This window comes from Phacochoerus africanus, chromosome 4 (genome assembly GCF_016906955.1).
Source record: "Phacochoerus africanus isolate WHEZ1 chromosome 4, ROS_Pafr_v1, whole genome shotgun sequence".
NCBI classification, from domain to species: domain Eukaryota; kingdom Metazoa; phylum Chordata; class Mammalia; order Artiodactyla; family Suidae; genus Phacochoerus; species Phacochoerus africanus.
Window position 1 is genome coordinate 27084657 of NC_062547.1, and position 17052 is coordinate 27101708.

Below are 17052 nucleotides of genomic sequence, written 5' to 3' on the forward strand. Positions count from 1 at the left end.
TTGTTGAACACCTACTGTGGGCTTATTCTGGACCCTGAGGACCAAGTGGTTATTTGAGCCTATAGTTATCTGATCCTGGAGGCCATTACTTTTCCTCCAGAGTCTAGTGACAAAGTTCATTTAAATCTGAGTTCATAGCAAGTTGGATTACTCTATGATTATGCAAGATGATGAAGAGATTTGCATGGGGTGGAGAGGGTATGAAAAGACACAAAAAAGGCATGAAGATTTAATGCTAGATTTATAGTCTTAGCAGGGAGGACCCAAGCCATTTTGCCAGATACTTTAAAAAATAATAATAGAAAGAACAACAAAAACAATCAACGGTAAACTTTTATGGCTGCATTTTCTGATTATAAAACTTGAAAAAAGAATAAAGAAGCAAAAACTCAATATTAGAAGCCAGAGATAATGATTGTAATTAGTTCATTTTTTATTGGCTGTACCTGTGGCATATGGACGTTCCCAAGTCAGGGGTCAAATTGGAGCTGCAGCCGCAGGCCTTTGCCACAGCCACAGCCACCCCAGATCTGAACCACATCTGCAGCCTATGCCACATCTTACAGCAACGCCAGATCCATAACCCACTGAATGAGGCCGAGGATTGAACCTGCATCCTCACAGAGACAACGTCAGGTTCTTAACCCACTGAGACACAATGGGGACTCCCTGTCATTGTCTTAAAGTATGTTTCCCCAATCTCTTCAGCCCCTTTTGGCTGCTTAATTTTTTTTTTGTCTTTTGTCTTTTTTGTTGTTGTTGTTGTTGTTGCTTTAATTTTTTTTTATTGGGCTTTTAACAGTTTTATATGATATGTCTGTATGGTTTCCTTCATATTTATCTGCCTTGGGATTTTGTATATAAATCTATAGATTGATGTCTTCCATCAGAACAATTTTAGTTGTTTTTTCTTTATATATTTGTTTTGCTCCATTCTCCCCCTTTTCATCTAGGATGCCCGTTCTATGTATTTATTAGCCTTCTTGCTGTATCCTTACATTTTCCTAAACATTTTTCACCTTCTTTGTCTCTTGGGCTTTGTTCTGAATCTTTTCTTTGAAGTTATCTTTCAGTTTGTTAATACCCTTTAAACAAATTTTGGGGTGGGGGAGTTCCTGTCATGATGCAGCAGCAAAGAATCAGATAGGAACCATGAGGTTGTGGGTTCGATCTCTGACCTTGCTCAGTGGGTTAAGGATCTGGTATTACTGTGAGCTGTGGCAGGCACGGCTCAGATCCTGTGTTGCTGTGGCTGTGGTGTAGGCCAACAGCTGTAGCTCTGATTCAACCCCTCACCTGGGAACCTCCATATGCTGAGGGTGCAGCCCTAGAAAGAAAAAAAAATTTTTTTTGAAGTATAGTAGACTTATACAGACTCATAGACTTTGAAAACAAACTTATGGTTACCAAAGGGGACAGGTGGGGGAAGGGATGGACTGAGGATTTGGGATTGGCACGTGCACACTGAGTTATATGGAATGACTGGCCACAGGACCTGTGTATATAGCATAGTTTGTTAATACTCTGAAGCTGCATCTAGTTTGCTATTAAACTCATCCACTGAGTTTGTACTTTATGTCATTACAACTTTAGAGTTCTAGATTTCTCCTTTGGTTATTTTTTTAAGGTTTTCCATTTTCTATCAAAGTTCTCAATTTTGTCTTTTATTTTATTTTTTTATTTTTGGTCTATTTATTTTTAAGTAGTGTCCGACAGTTACATTACCTGAATCGTTTACAAATCTGTTTCTAATGTCTGCATTTCTTGTGAATTTCAGCCATAAGTCTTGCCTTCCGTTGAACCCTCCCTTGGAAGTATCATTAAGCTCAACCCTGGTGATATATCATGAGCATAACTTAAAATCAAATAACAGTTCTCCATTCTAAGATCTTAGTGTGCATATGCCAATCCCAAATCCTCAGTCCATCCCATCCCCCAGCCTGTCCCTTTTGGTAACCATAAATCTGTTTTCACCAAACAAAGGAAGAGGCATTTAAGAATTACAAAAATATGACAGAATTCCTCAGCCTTGGGTAGATGTGCTTAGATATCTTGAGTCTGTTTCTCTTTAAATCTCCCTTTAAAGCCTCTTCAGTGAGAGAAACAAAGAACCCAAGTCTTTTTCACCTCCAAGGGCTCAAGAACTCTCCCATATTCCTGCCAGTCCAACCCACATGTAATGTAATAGAAATATGATCCATGCATATAGCACAGGGAACTCCACCCAATATTGTGATAACCTATATGGAAAAGAATCTGAAAAAGAATGGATATGTGTGCATGTGCAACTAAATCACTTTGTTGTCCAGCAGAAATGATCACAACCTTGTAAACCAACTTTAATCAAACTTTAAACATGAAAAAAGAAAGAAATATGATCCATGAGAATCCTGCACATAGGAAATTATGGAGTGGGAGCCTTGTGGACCATGAAAGGACTTACTTTGAAGAGGAGAAAAAAACCCAATGATTGGACTTGGTAGACACGATTTATCATCTTCTGCTGAGGCTGATGTAGCCTAGAGGCTAGCTCATTTTCTTTCAGTATTCCGAGACTGGTCTGAAGTACTTGTATCTTTCCTAGCCATGAGTGGTAGCAAGCAAAGCTCAAAATGGATGAGGAACCACGCTTGAATTACACAAACTATAGCCCTTTGATAGCCTAATCAGCCAGAATTCACATCTCTGGTGAGGGCTGTGGCCAGGGGAAGAATGAGGCCCCCATCCAAGCAGAGCCCCTCCCCACGCCAGCTGATTTTTGCCATGTGGGAATACAGACCTGGGGTTTCCAGAGCTGAGTTTTGTCAGAAGCCAGTAACACAGATTTTGATGAGAAATCCTCTGATTTTTATGTTGACCGTGAGTTCCATTTTCTAAAACTTGCAGGTAGAACACATGTTTTTGAGATGATTGCAGTCCGTGAGCTCCAGCTATGCTTGTGTCTGGGCTACATGTAAAGCAGTGAGTCTGGACTATATCACTGAAGCAATATGGAATGCTTTTTCAGTCTCTTCCTCCCATGTCATAGAGGGATTTCTGAAAATACAAGAAATACAATACTTCCATCACTGAAGCAATATGGAATGCTTTTTCAGTCTCTTCCTCCCATGTCATAGAGGGATTTCTGAAAATACAAGCACGGGAACTTTGTGTGACCACTTGAAGCTTCAAAAAAATGCATGGCCTTCCTTACACCAATTTGGTATTTTTCAACAGCTCACTCAGTGAGGTCTCTTTTTTTGACACTTAAGATGGGACTTTGGAGTCACCCCCAGGGAAATTGCTCATATCCCATGGCCCAAAGCACACAGAGTGTCACTGAGATGGTCTGTCACATGATCTACAGGCAATCTTAGAGCAGACAAGCCTGTAACTTGGCCAATATTAGCAACCTTGCCAAATGGCACATAGGGATGTTTATTAATTTTTAGATCTCAAATATTTTAGAAGTGTTATGTGAATAGAAAATCACTTCTTGCCTGGAAGCGAACAAGTTGTGTGAAGGGTAATTGGGACAGTTACAGAAGAAAAGTGTATTCAATGCATAATTGCATTGCGTGAGGACTGTTTTATACAGAGGAGCCTGGCCTTAGAAATAATGATGTAAAAAGAGCCTGATTAAGTGACTGGTGCCCAAACTCAGTAATTACAGGTTGATTCTTTTAGGGAGCTCACTCTGTGTCCATAGGCAAGTCATACTCAGGTAATATCCAGTATAGCCACTGGAGAAAAATATGTTATTTGGCTGATGGAGTATTTCCAGGATGTATCTAATATCCTGTTCAGTGTTTAGAATAGCTGTTGATGCCAACTGTACGCTAAGTAGCTGTGCAATGAGAGAGACTAGAGATATCTTTGTAATGGATATTGTTAAATGTTTAGATGGAAAATTATATTTGGAGATTAAGGGAAATCTGGTGTATCTCTGAATTTATATTGTCCTCTAGTGTTTTTTTAACTACATCTTCCCACACGTTTATGTTCCTGCCGATGAGATAGAAAGATGAGATAGAAAATCTAAATTCATATAAGTACTCTCGTTTCTAATTTTGTTTTCTACTTTCTGTGTACAATACAGATAGAACACCGAGTATTTTAGTCTAATTGCTCAAGCTTTAGGGAAGCGAGGGGATGTTATTACAACTGAAAAGCAATAACCCTTGCATACTGATTATAAAATCGAGGCGAAATGTTTATTTTGTCCAGGCTTGCCCATTCCTACAGTTTGAGAAAGAAATGAACATGATCATATGAGAGAGCCTGTTGTGGCATCAAATTCATTTGTGCATGGAATGAAACACTTCTCAATTTAAGAATACGTTGTTAAAACAGGGGAGAGATCTATCTAATGCATGTGTTTTCTATTATGAGTTTTCTCTTGGTAATTCCTTTGAGTGCCATTGTTAGCAGGCTCCACAGCACCGTGTGTTTAATTCAGTGAAACGTGAAAAGATTCGATTCTAGAATGGAATGCTTCAGCCTCTTAATAGCTGTCCCTTTCTCGTCTTTTCACTTTTCAGTCCTCGAAGAAAGAAACTGCTCAGACCCTGGGGGCCCAGTCAATGGGTACAAGGAGATTACAGGAGGCCCTGGGCTTATCAATGGGCGCTATGCAAAAATTGGCACCGTCATGTCCTTCTTTTGTAACAACTCCTATGTTCTTAGCGGCAATGAGATGAGAACTTGCCAGCAGAATGGAGAGTGGTCTGGGAAACAGCCCATCTGCATAAAAGGTAACTTGCAAATCTGTCTGAAGTCTATAGAAATAGATGGAGTTGCTGGACATTTTGGTAGCTCCCGTAGATGTTTTTGAGCCCCTGGAAAAATGCATTTCTCTCTCAAGTTCTCATTGGAACCATATGTTACTCTTAGGTTGGAAACCATCCATAAAAACATTTGCTTCTTTGGGGGGTTACCACAGGACCTGCTTCTCTTAATTACAACATCTTGATGTGCTCAAGGAGAGTGATGTAGTTAGCAGTTTAGGAAAGATGGCAAAGCTGAGTTTTATATCTGCAAACTCAAGCATAGAACTGAAGCAATGAATATGCATTGATATGGCTACATTTATCTACTTTTACTTAAGTTAGTACAAGAATAAAACAAAATAGACACATCATCCCTGCCAGCCTATGTGGAGGGAGGTCTGAGCTGTTCAGATGTTTATTTTATTTATTTATTTTTAAAATGTATGTTTTATTTTATTTTATTTATTTATTTATTTTGTCTTTTCTCTTTTTAGGGCCGCACACGCAGCATATGGAGGTTCCCAGGCTAGGGGTCGAATCAGGAGCTGTAGCTGCCGGCCTACACCACAGCCACAGCCACAGCCACACCAGATCCAAGCCGCGTCTGCAACCTACGCCACAGCTCACAGAAACGCCAGATCCTTAACCCACTGAGCAAGGCCAGGGATTGAACCTGCAACCTCATGGTTCCTCGTCAGATTCATTTCTGCTGCAACACGATGGGAACTCCTAAGATGTTTAAACACTTTCAAAAAGACAGTAAACCCTTGGACAGTCAAAGGAGAGTTGTAGAACGCTTGAGTGGTGTATATTCGGAGAATGCACTGCAATCGGGCCAATTGCAGATAGCGAGCAAGTGGGACCGGAGCCCGTCTGGGAAGCAGGAAAGGATGTGTTGAAGTGAAGAGAAGTTGGGATGTCTTCCAGTAGGTTGGAGGACAAAGGAAGATGCCTCCCTCCACATAGGCTGGCACGGATGATACGTCTATTTTGTTTTATTCTTGTACTAACTTACCTAGAAGTAGGTAAATGTAGCCATATCAATGCATATTCATTGCTTCAATTAATATGTAAGTGGTGTAAGAAGTGAAAGAATCATGGTAAACCAAAAGTGAGTCCATCTGGGAATCTGGGGGGTAAATTTAAAAGGGTAGTTTGGTACCAGAACAAATGGAATGTTCTGTAGGGAAGTTTGAACCTTGGCCGTGGGGATGCGTAGTTTCTTACTGAATTGACTCACAAGTTGCTCCGGATCAAGAGTGCCTCTCTTTCTGGTGGCAGGTCCCAATTACCCAGCTGTTTCCTGGGACAAAAAGCATATCCTTGGCCTAGATTCTCCCAATAATTGCCTCGGTCCTCCACTTTCCCTTCTGGTTGTTTGTCAACAACCTGACTCATGGGAAAAGGAATGAAAGACCGGTTTGTGAAAGGAAGAAATCACTTTAGACTTTAGCCAGGACCGACCTTCATCCCCACCAGCACAGACGCTGATTCCTGATTTCATTAGGAATGGAAAGGGGGTTACGGACGTCCTTGGAGATTTCTGTCAGCTCTTCTCTTACAAATTAATACAACCAAAGTTCCCTAGGTTGCTAATTAGAAGAATGTTGGCTGCTTGATTGGGAAAGCGAGATGGAACGGCGTCCTTTGCTCTTGTGAAGAAAGACTTCAACAGAATTAAAACTGGACCCTCAAAGGATCACTGGAGTTGCCTTCAAAGGATCATTAGGAGGCTTAATTGTGGAGAAAGGACATAGAGGAATCACTTACTCAAAACTTATTGGTGGTTGACATTGTTGTTCTGATTTAAAATGAGAACCATGAAATTCCCTTTGTTAGGCTATATTTTAGAACCTTGACTTTGGCTTTTATTCTCTCTTGATCAAGTGCACTAATACTGTTTATTATTATTATTATTATTATTATTATTTATGGCCGCAGCCGTGGCTTATGGAAATTCCTGGGCCGGGGATCGAACCTGTGCCTCCACAGTGACCTGAGCCACTGCAGATGGATTCATAACCCACTGCACCACAGCAGCGACTCTGCTAAATTTATTTTTGCAAACAGATATCCCAATCTGTTAAGTATCATTGTTTTCTATCTACCACCTGAGTGGACCAGCCCTGCAGATGTGTTTATTCCACTTGGGTTCTTCAAAAGGAGCTCTCGATTTAGACGAAAGGCACCATGCTCTTTTGCAAGCGAGCTGTCCAGGAGTGGCTGATGCGTCTTACCTCTGAGAACCCAGGGAATGTGTACTGGTGTCCAGAAAGGGTGGCGAGGTACGCATCTGAACTGAATGGTGTGAACAGTTACTATGGAAAAGGATCACGCGGTGTTATCTTTTTTTCCCCTAGCCTGCCGAGAACCAAAGATCTCAGACCTGGTGAGACGGAGAGTTCTTCCTATGCAGGTTCAGTCAAGGTGAGGTGGAAACCTCTGAACTCTGCTTGAAAGGCGCGTGGATGTTCCTCTCCCACCCCCTTTCCCCACTTGTGTTTGGCCAAAGGCAGTCTGAGGTTTCCTGGGGACACTCAGTGCTGACCGGCCAGGAAAGAATAGGGCTTGTTAGATGGAGGCTGATTAACTGGCTGCCTTTAGCCAAGAGGTAGCAACTGTTGGAAGGTGTACAGATTTCAGTGGTTCGTGGGAAAGTAAGAGGTTGGTGGGAAGTCAGACGTGAAGATGGTCTTTGAGGAACTGGATTTTAATACTTGAGTCTTTCTGAAATTACTCTATATTATTTATCATGCAGCTTTGAGGAAGATGGCATTCTTACCAAACACAGCCAGCTGAGGCTTAGAAAGATGGTCTTGGTAGTGACCAATCCCATGAGAAAGGCTGGTGGAGCCAGGAACTGTTGATGAATGACTGGCCCCTGAGGAGGGACCTGCCTCTGGGACACCCACCCAGCCCTCTTCCTGGAACGATAGAGGTGGGGCCCCCTGGTGGCGGGCTGTGGAACCTTATAACCTGCTTCCCCTGGAGCTTAATGCTTGGCTTCCTTTGGTTCTCTGCTCAGTTTTTCCCTGACCTTCCATGATTATCCTTTTAAAAATAGCAGCCCCACCTCCACGGTGACTGCTGGGCTGTCTTCTTTACCCAGCGCTCTCCAGCCTTTACAGAGACCTCCAGCTTTCACTTCATCGGCCATCTCCACCTATTGTTCTCTGGGCACTTTGTTTTATTTGTCCTGTTTCTGTCTCCCCACTTGTGAAAGTTGCAAGTGCAGAAACATTTTCTGTTTTGGTTCAGGCTGAACTTCCAGTGCCCAGAACAGTGCCTGCCACATAGGGGACCCCCTCGCCCCAGAATGTTGAGTGAATGAGCAGATTGGATTGGTGGTTTCAAGACCTGGTTCTGTCGTCTCTCTTTAGCGCTGGGTATTCTTGGGGAAGTTCCTAAACTTACAGAGCCTTTCATTCCTCTTTCAAAAAGTGAGGGTAAGCTCCATAACTCCTGTCTCTGGGGATTGTTAAGGATTAAATGCAAGGCCAATAGTGAGCGTTTATGGGGTGTTTGTGCCAGTTATGCTTCTGAATTCTTAATGTGCATTAGATCACTTAATCTTTACTACAACCTCTGAGGTAGGTATTATTCTTGTTATTATTACCACTTCATTTTAGATTTTATTACCTTTTGATTACAGATGGGTAAACCGAGGCTCCGAAAAGGTAAGGGACTTGCCCGAGGTGACATTGCTAGAGGAGGGAGCAAAGCCAGGATGCAGTTTCCGGGTCCTCAGGGTCTGCTCCCTGACGCTTGCACCTTGAACCAAACCTGACATTAAGGTCTTAGCAAGATGCCTTGCACCTGTGAACACCCACCAGCCATAGCTCTTGGTTTTAGAAATAGCAACAGTGAATCCCAGTGACTAGAACTGACCCCAACCAAGTGACGTGAAATATTCAAAAATCAGGATATTCCTCCGTCTCCCATTCTGCCTCTGGCTCTCTTATTCCACTTCCCTTCTAGGCAAAGCATTGCCTTGGGAAGAGTGACAGTGGAATCTAATTTCTGCCCCTCCATTTCTGATCTTTGTGATTTACCTGTGGCTCAACTCCCTTCTGAAGAGTTCTTCCCAAGGAGATGCCTTGGAGAGGGGGCTCAGAGCTGTTTAAAAAAAGACCACTAGCCTTTGCAACTTGTGCAGAAGTTGTAATGGGGGTTAGGTGACAAGGTGTCAGGTGTCTCATGCAGATGAGAAAACATGCCTAAAACTTGCTTTTCAACATCTTTCTGGAAGTCACACTCCTGGAGCAGGGACCCGATAATCCCCAGCAGCCAGGCTCACGCAGGAACCTCCAGAGGCAATGTAAACCTTCAAGGGCCAAGAGCTGAGCTTGTTCACAAGTCCAGAAGCTCCCTGAACTGTAGACGTGGTTCTAAACATGAGCAAAAGATTTGTGGGATGAAATCAATGTGGATGGAATATTTGCTCTGAGCCAATCACTGTAGAGACACATGAAACTGATTTCTTACGATGTCTTGGATTGGCACGGCAGGGATACCGGGGTGGGAACTTCTCAGCACCACCCTGAGTTCTGCCTTAACTTCCTGTGTGCCCTTCAGCACCCCCACCTACCTCTCTGGGCTTCCTTCCTCCATTCATGGAACAGGGATGAAACACTGACTCCTGAGGGAAATCTCACTTGTCAGTTAATAGTCATTAGGCGCTGGGATAATATCAGCACGAGCCATGTAGTGTGCATACGTCTTTCCCAAGAATCCCAGGGTGTCTCTGGGGGCTTCAACTCCAGGGCTCGTTTAAAAGACCTTTTCACATTTCCACACAGCGTTCTTTATTTCTCCCAGTGTGCCCTGAGAGAAAGGGCTATTCTCGGAGGTGGACTAATTACATCGGCTAATTGCTAAATCAAGCTACTGTATCAACACAGTTTAGTTCGAGTCAATTCCTCATACTGCCCCATTATGATAATGGTTAAAGGAAAGCAGCTGCCTGGATTTCTCTCCTTCAAATTAACTTGCTTTCTTGTTTAATTTCACAATTAACTCGTGTGTGTGCGCATGTGTAGCATACCTTGGGATAGCAGCTATTGTGTTAGATGTTACGTTCTTTGATTAAAATCCTGGGTAGCTGGAGGCATTCCAGAAATGGAAATGGAGGATTAAATGAAGGTTGAAGGGTGCAAGCAAACTTGCTCAGTGGTAGAGAGGCGCGGGGTGGGGGGTGCGGAGGGAGGGAGGGGAGGAGAGGAAAGGAGAGAGAGAGAGACAGAAAGAGGAAGAGACAGCTGATTTGTTCTTCCTCTGTAACCACCTATCTCTGTAACCACCTTGGATGGGTACTAAACGGGCCACGTGTTTGTCTCTTGCCCTCCTCTCTTTCTGGGGCTGTATGCCCCCTGCAGGGAGACGCCTTTACACCAGCTGTACTCCTCAGCCTTCAGCAAGCAGAAATTGCAGGACACCCTTACCAAGAAGCCAGCCCTTCCCTTTGGAGACCTGCCCCCTGGGTACCAACATCTGCACACCCAGCTCCAATATGAATGCATCTCCCCCTTCTACCGCCGCCTGGGCAGCAGCCGGAGGACATGTCTGAGGACTGGAAAGTGGAGTGGTCGTGCCCCATCCTGCGTCCCAAGTGAGTCAAGGCCTATCCTTGGGCCAGAGCAGCTTACATCTGTCATGGATGTTTACAAACAGCCACTGACCCTGTTGAAGACTTTTTAGGAAAAAATCCTTGTCCAAACACCTGGTCTTCTGACACATGCCTAGCTTGGTGAAGAATGAAATTCCACAGTTAGAGGTTCTTTCCTTTGGCTTAAACTTATTACCCAGGAAAAATGAACTCATTAAAGCTTAGATGAATTTGGGGGGAAGAGTATACTTTCTTGTGGATAATTCTCTCACGTTTACTTGGAGCAAAGGGACCGAGCCGTCACGAAATACCGAGTGGGGAGGGAGTTAAAAAGGGCCAGAGGTGGTCTAGTTATGTCATCCTAAGCCCCAGTCTTCATCCTTATCACCCAATGATATTAATTAGGTTATTGTTATTCATGAGATAATGAGGTACTAATTCCTAACAAGGTTATAGTGATTACTGAGATAATACATGGAAGTGTCTGGAATAGGATCTCATACCTACTAAGGTGTCCCCATCCTCTTTGTCAAAGGCGAGGAGCGTGGCTTCATTCGAGGTGCTCATCTTTATCACGATAGTCACAATAGCCTGAGACTAACTACTGCTATACAGCATCTCATCCAGTCTCCTCCAGAACCCTATCAGACAGTTGCATTTACTGCATCCATCTTGCAGGCAAGAAGACTGAGGCTCCCACGGATTAGGCAACTTGCCCAGAAAGTGCTGGGGATGGTAAGCCTCTAATCGTAACCCTAGACATTAGAGGCAGCCATGTCAAGGTGACTGATGAATATTTAAAGGGAAAAGAGAAACAGGTTAGATGCCCTGTGGTCTCGACCCCCATAAAATCCCTCTTTCCAGATTCGTGCTCTGTTGGTTGACTGACACATTCCCCTTTGGGCGGGAAGGTCTGAGTCTGTCTCACTGAGCTGGTGCTTTGTCTCCATAGTTTGCGGGAAAACTGAGAACGTCACTGCCCCAAAGACCCAGGGGACGCGCTGGCCGTGGCAGGCCGCCATCTACAGGAGGGCCAGTGGGGTGCACGGGGGCGGCCTCCACAAGGATGCGTGGTTCCTGGTCTGCAGCGGCGCCCTGGTCAATGAGCGCACTGTGGTGGCGGCTGCCCACTGCGTCACTGAGCTGGGGAGGGTGACCGTGATCAAGACAGCGGACCTCAAAATCGTCCTGGGGAAATTCTACCGTGATGACCACCGGGATGAGAAGAGCATCCAGAGCTTGCGGGTGAGTGGGGGCTGCAGCCTGCAACGGGGCCTGCAGCCTGGAAACGGGGTCTCTGACTCAGCCCCTCCTGGGAGAGCCGTGCCTGTGCTAGTCCTGTCACCTTGACACATTAGCACCCAGCCCAGAGCCTGGAAATACTACACACGTAGTAGGTGCCTAATATTTCATATTGACAGGTACGATCAAGGGGCACCTAGAAAGACTGTGGAGGCCTTCCCCCCTTAAATTGTTTTAAAAATAAGATAGTAATTTCTTCGACCATTGTGGTCATCAGAAGTTAATCACTTATTATGTTTAGGACACTGGGATAGGTCCACTTTGAGGACATAGAGAGAGACTCCTAACCAATTTATAATCTTCTCTTTCCCTGCCTGTCTGACTCTCTCACTCTCCCCCATCCAGCCATTCACCCACCCAACTCATCCATTAGTCTGTCCATCCATCCATCCACCCACCCACCCACCCACCCACCCATCCATCCAGCCATCCATCGCTGAGTTCCCACAGCATGCCATTTACTGGGAATAGATACAGAATGGTATCAGGCGTGGCTTTTGCCCTGAGGAGTCACAGGCTAGGGGAAGAGACAGACCAGTATATTCGGAGTGGTTCAACACAACAGAATCCCTGAGGAAATGGGCCCAAATGTAGCTGAAGGAACAGAACACATCTATAAAAATATTAGAGCGTGTCACAGATGTAAGCTCCTGGAAGCCCCCGTCAAAGACGGTGATCAGCAAGGATGGGGACAGTCAGGGGGAGCCTTTGTGAAAAGTCTTGTGCACCATCCTGAGCATGTGCAGCTCTATCTTGCTGGCTTGAGGGGAAATGGAATGTTTACTGTGGACCACAGGTTGCAAACTGGTAGCCTGGAGGGCTTCGTGCTTTGATAGTGCTATCGTGTGTGTGTGTATATATATATATATATATTTTTTTTTTTGTCATGAGCCACACGGGAAGTCCAAAGTGCTCTTATATATTTTCTTTAATTGGTTGTTTGCCAACATTTAACAATCAAGAGGTTTCAGCCAGAGATCTGAGTCTTTGCCAGAATTAGAGTTTCTGCGTGGCAGCGGTCAGCTGGAGCAAAGTGGCAACTGCCCACTCTGCGTGGCTTGTGCACTTCCATTCTCCCAAACCTCCCTTGTCCACTCTGCTTATTTTATACCCCCTGCCAGCCCCTGTACATAGGCGTTTCTTGGCTTGCAACCCTGGAAAGAGAGCGATTTGTTTCTGTGGTCCCTTGAGCGGAGTATCTCTGAGTAATTGCAGCCATCTCTTAGACATTTCTTCCCGATAACGTAGCCCCAGGGCCTGCCTGTTGTCGTCATGTGCAGTGGGCCCCTCACCGTTGCTGTCCATTCCTTGCCTTGGTAGATTTCTGCCATCATCCTGCATCCCAACTATGACCCCATCCTGCTGGATGCCGACATCGCCGTCCTGAAGCTCCTGGACAAGGCTCGCATCAGCAGCCGCGTCCAGCCCATCTGCCTGGCGGCCCCTCGGGACCTCAGCACCTCCTTCCAGGAGTCCCGCATCACCGTGGCCGGATGGAACGTCCTGGCAGACGCAAGGAGCCCCGGCTTCAAGAATGACACACTGCGCTCAGGGGTGGTCAGGGTGGCGGACTCGCTGCTGTGTGAGGAGCAGCACGAGGACCACGGCATCCCAGTGAGTGTCACGGACAACATGTTCTGTGCCAGCTGGGACCCCACTGCCCCTTCGAACATCTGCACAGCAGAGACGGGCGGCATCGCGGCTGTGTCCTTCCCGGGACGGGCGTCCCCTGAGCCCCGCTGGCATCTGGTGGGACTGGTCAGCTGGAGCTACGACAAAACATGCACCCACAGCCTTTACACAGCCTTCACCAAAGTGCTGCCTTTTAAAGACTGGATAGAGAGAAACATGAAATGAGCCGCAGACCCACGGGGTGGCTTTTCCTTGCATCTATCCGTATGTGTGTGTTGCCCCAGGCAGTTTGGACCCGAAGTCTGCTTCTGCCCGTGAATTTGGCTGCATCAGGGCTTCTGATTTCAAAACCAGTGGAAGGTGCATAGAGCTTACTTTCTGGTAAGCCACTGCCTCCCTGCCTGCTGGGACCATTTGGAAGACACCAGAGCCACTTGCAAGAATTCAGTGTCTTCAAAATAGATGATATGAACAGTGAAAAAAACCCTCCCGGTTCAACGGACCCAGTGGCCTTCTCCATGCCTCCTTCAGCGGTGTGACTGCGACTGCCATGGCCAACTCTGGTCAAGACTGGCTTCATCAGGTCTCTTCCCAGGCTCCAGCCAGACCGAGTTCCCAAGAGCTGCCTGTAGGACAGCCCCAGAAGGTAGAGCCTGGCTATGATGTTGGTGTCAGCCCACACTGTCACTGCCACAACACGACGTGGTCCTTGCCCTCTCCAATCCCCTGTACACGTTTTAATAAAACAAGGGTTGGCTTTGGACCCACAGAACAAACGTGCCATGGCTCTGATTCCTGCATGCAGCCTCTTAGAGCTACATGTGTTGGGACAAATGGCTGGGTGGCAGCCCTTTAAAATAGATCCCCAGGAGTTCTTGTTGAATCCTCAGCAGGTTGAGAAGCCAATACAGTGTCCATAAGGATGTGGGTTCGATCCCTGGCCTCACTCAGTAGGTTAGGGATCCAGCATTACTGTGAGCTGTGGTATAGGCCAGCAGGTGCAGCTGTGATTCGACCCCTAGCCTGGGAACTTTCATATGCTGTGGGTATGGCCCTAAAAAGAAAAGAAACAAATAATAATAATAATGCATATAGCAGATCTGATGCCATCTTTTCAATGCTAGTGCTTGCAGTTTGCTGGGTCACAGAGGGGGGCAGGGGGATGGTCAGATAAAGACAAACAGGGAAGTATCAGGGATTTGATGATCCTAGCACTTTCTTGGTCTCATGTTCTAGACTGAGCACACAACTCTTCTTTGAACCTCCCTAAACCTTTACCATTTACTGAGAATAGATAACAGAACTGAATCAGACATTTTCATTGCCTCTAAATGGGAATCACCTATTTCCTCACACTGGCTTGTAGCTTTTTCTCTGTAACTTAAGTAATTTTCCTCTTAAGTCCCACCCTTGGCTACCAATGAATAATAGAGCGAAAAACATGAATCCAATCCAGTTCCCTAAGTGATCTTTTGGGGTGACTCACTCTTTCATCCTCTCCCCCCTGCTTTCATCACCATTTCCTCCTCTCCAAGATGGTGCCATGGAGGTTTATAGGACTTTAAGCCCTGAGACACAGTAGGACTCCTGAGTTCTTGCTGATTCTTTCTGTGTGGGAGTGTCTTTTTTTTTTCTTCTTCTTTTTTTTAGAGCCACACCCATGTCATGTGGAAGTTCCTGGGCTAGTGGTCAAATCGGAGCTATAGCTGCCGGCCTACACCACAGTCACAGCAACACCAGATCCTTAACCCACTGAGTGAGGCCAGGGATCAAACCCGAATCCTCAGAGATACTAGTTGGGTTCATTACCACTGAGCCACAATGAGAACTCCCCTGCTGGGTCTTAGATGTGTTTAGTGGGACTTTCTCCTTCCTGGGCATTTTGCTGACATTGGGTACTCAAGCCTGTAACTACTGTTACTTGTGCTGTGTGGCCCAGTGGTCCTCCCTGCTGTGACTTGACTGCTCCCCAGCTCTGGCACTGATAGCCTGAGATTTGGGGGGGACTCCTCTTTGACCTCAGTTTGGGTGACTCAGCCTCCTGGCCACAGTGACAGCCTCCCATGGTGGCTGCCCAGCGTGACTTTCAGTGACCTCCTCTTCCTCCCCTGGGGGCTTGTGGGGACTTCTCGGTCAGTCTTTTCCATACCTCTTGAGGACTGAGAACCCAGGGTTGGTACCGGGCACCTGGGAGACCCTTGCCTCCTAAAGACCCAAATAGGAAATTTACTCTTCCCTCCATGTGTCAGAGAGAACTTTGACCCCAAGGACTTTAGCCCCAAGGCAGGAGGTCACAACCATCTCCCAACCTCCCCATCTCTGTGTCTTTACATAATTCCCTGAGCCAGAAGAGAATTTCTGGTACTTTCTCCCTTTGTCAGGCTTTCTTGGGGCTTTCCACAAGTCCCATCCTCCTCTTTTCACCCACCCCTGCATCCTCATGGCTTAATCTCAAAGCAGTGTATTGGTTATCAACTTCCGAGTAACAAACATCCAACGCATCATGGGTTAAGCGGGAGTATTGGATTGGACAAGTATTTATCAGATTACTCAAAGGGTTTTTTCTTTCTGCCTCAGCCTGGGAAGTTTGCGTCTTGAGAGGTGTCATGGAAGTCAGATCAACAAGATCTAAATTCAGATTCCTCTCTTTCAACTTATTTTCCATGATTTTGGGCAAGTCACCTCCCCTCTACCCCAGTTTCACCATTTGTTAGGTTGGCATGCTAAAACCTGTCTTTAGCTGTAGTAGTTAAGGGAACCACTGTATAAAGCAATGAGCATAAGACCTGGCATATAGTTGGGTGCCTATCATACCTGGCAGGATGGGGGCTGTCCAGCTGGGTACCGCTCCATAAAGCCTTCACATCTGCCCCTTCTCACCCAGGTGCCCCTGCTCATACTCTCCATTCTTTTTTTTTTTTTTAATTTTTTCTTTGTGTAGCCACACCTTTGACATATGGAAGTACCCCGGCTAGGGGTTGAATCAGAGTCGCAGCTGGCACCTATGCCACAGCCACAACAACCTGGGATCCAAGCACATCTGCGAACATGCACCTCAGCTTTCAGGTATTGGATCTTTAACCCACTGAGCAAGGCCAGGGATCGAACCTGCATCCTCATAGAGACAACGTTGGGTTCTTAACTTGCTGAGCCATAACAGAAGCTTCCATTCTCTCCATTCTCTTTTTTTTTTTTTTCCTTCTTCTTCTTCTTCTTTTTTTGGCTGCCCTGTAGCCTATGGAGTTCCTGGGTCTGGGATCTGATCCAAGCCATGGTTGCAAGTTATGCTGCAGCGACAGCCATGCCAGATCTGATCCTTTAACCCACTGTGCTGGGCTGGGGAACGAACCTGCATCCCGGTGCTGCAGAGACACCACCGATCCTGTTGCTCCACAGCGACAGCTCCCCCATACTCTCCGTTCTTTAACTCTGTCCTGACCTCTTATCTGAACCATCATGTTCCCTACTTCCTTGACACTCTCTTTACTATTTAGTGTCATTTTCTGTCTTTGCCTCATCACTCAGATTTGGTTCACATTCAGGTGTCATATCAGCTATGACCTTGTTCCCCTTAGAAGCTGAATCTGCCCCCTACCTCCCATCCTGGTGACACCAACTGCGGCTGCCTAGTTAATGGCTCCATGGCCACTTGCCCCTCGGCATAGATCTTCCTCCCCTAATGCTGCTGCCATGGGCTGCAGGGACTCACTTCGACTCTAGGCCAGGACAAGAGCGACGGAGATGAGCCTGTCCCTTGGCCACATC

The 17052-nt window shown here is 46.0% G+C and overlaps 1 protein-coding gene across 5 annotated transcripts in view; it reads left to right on the forward strand.

The window, feature by feature from the left end:
- The window catches only part of PAMR1 (peptidase domain containing associated with muscle regeneration 1), a 167826-nt gene extending 153763 nt beyond the window's left edge, over positions 1 to 14063 (forward strand). For all 5 annotated transcript variants that reach the window (XM_047775982.1, XM_047775984.1, XM_047775983.1 and 2 more), the window contains 5 exons: positions 4521 to 4733; positions 7109 to 7175; positions 10124 to 10356; positions 11306 to 11598; positions 12976 to 14063. In XM_047775982.1, coding sequence (XP_047631938.1) covers positions 4521 to 4733; positions 7109 to 7175; positions 10124 to 10356; positions 11306 to 11598; positions 12976 to 13512 — 1343 coding nt within the window. In that variant the 3' untranslated portion in view covers positions 13513 to 14063. The remainder of the gene's footprint in view (positions 1 to 4520; positions 4734 to 7108; positions 7176 to 10123; positions 10357 to 11305; positions 11599 to 12975) is intronic.
- The last annotated feature ends 2989 nt before the right edge of the window (positions 14064 to 17052 follow it).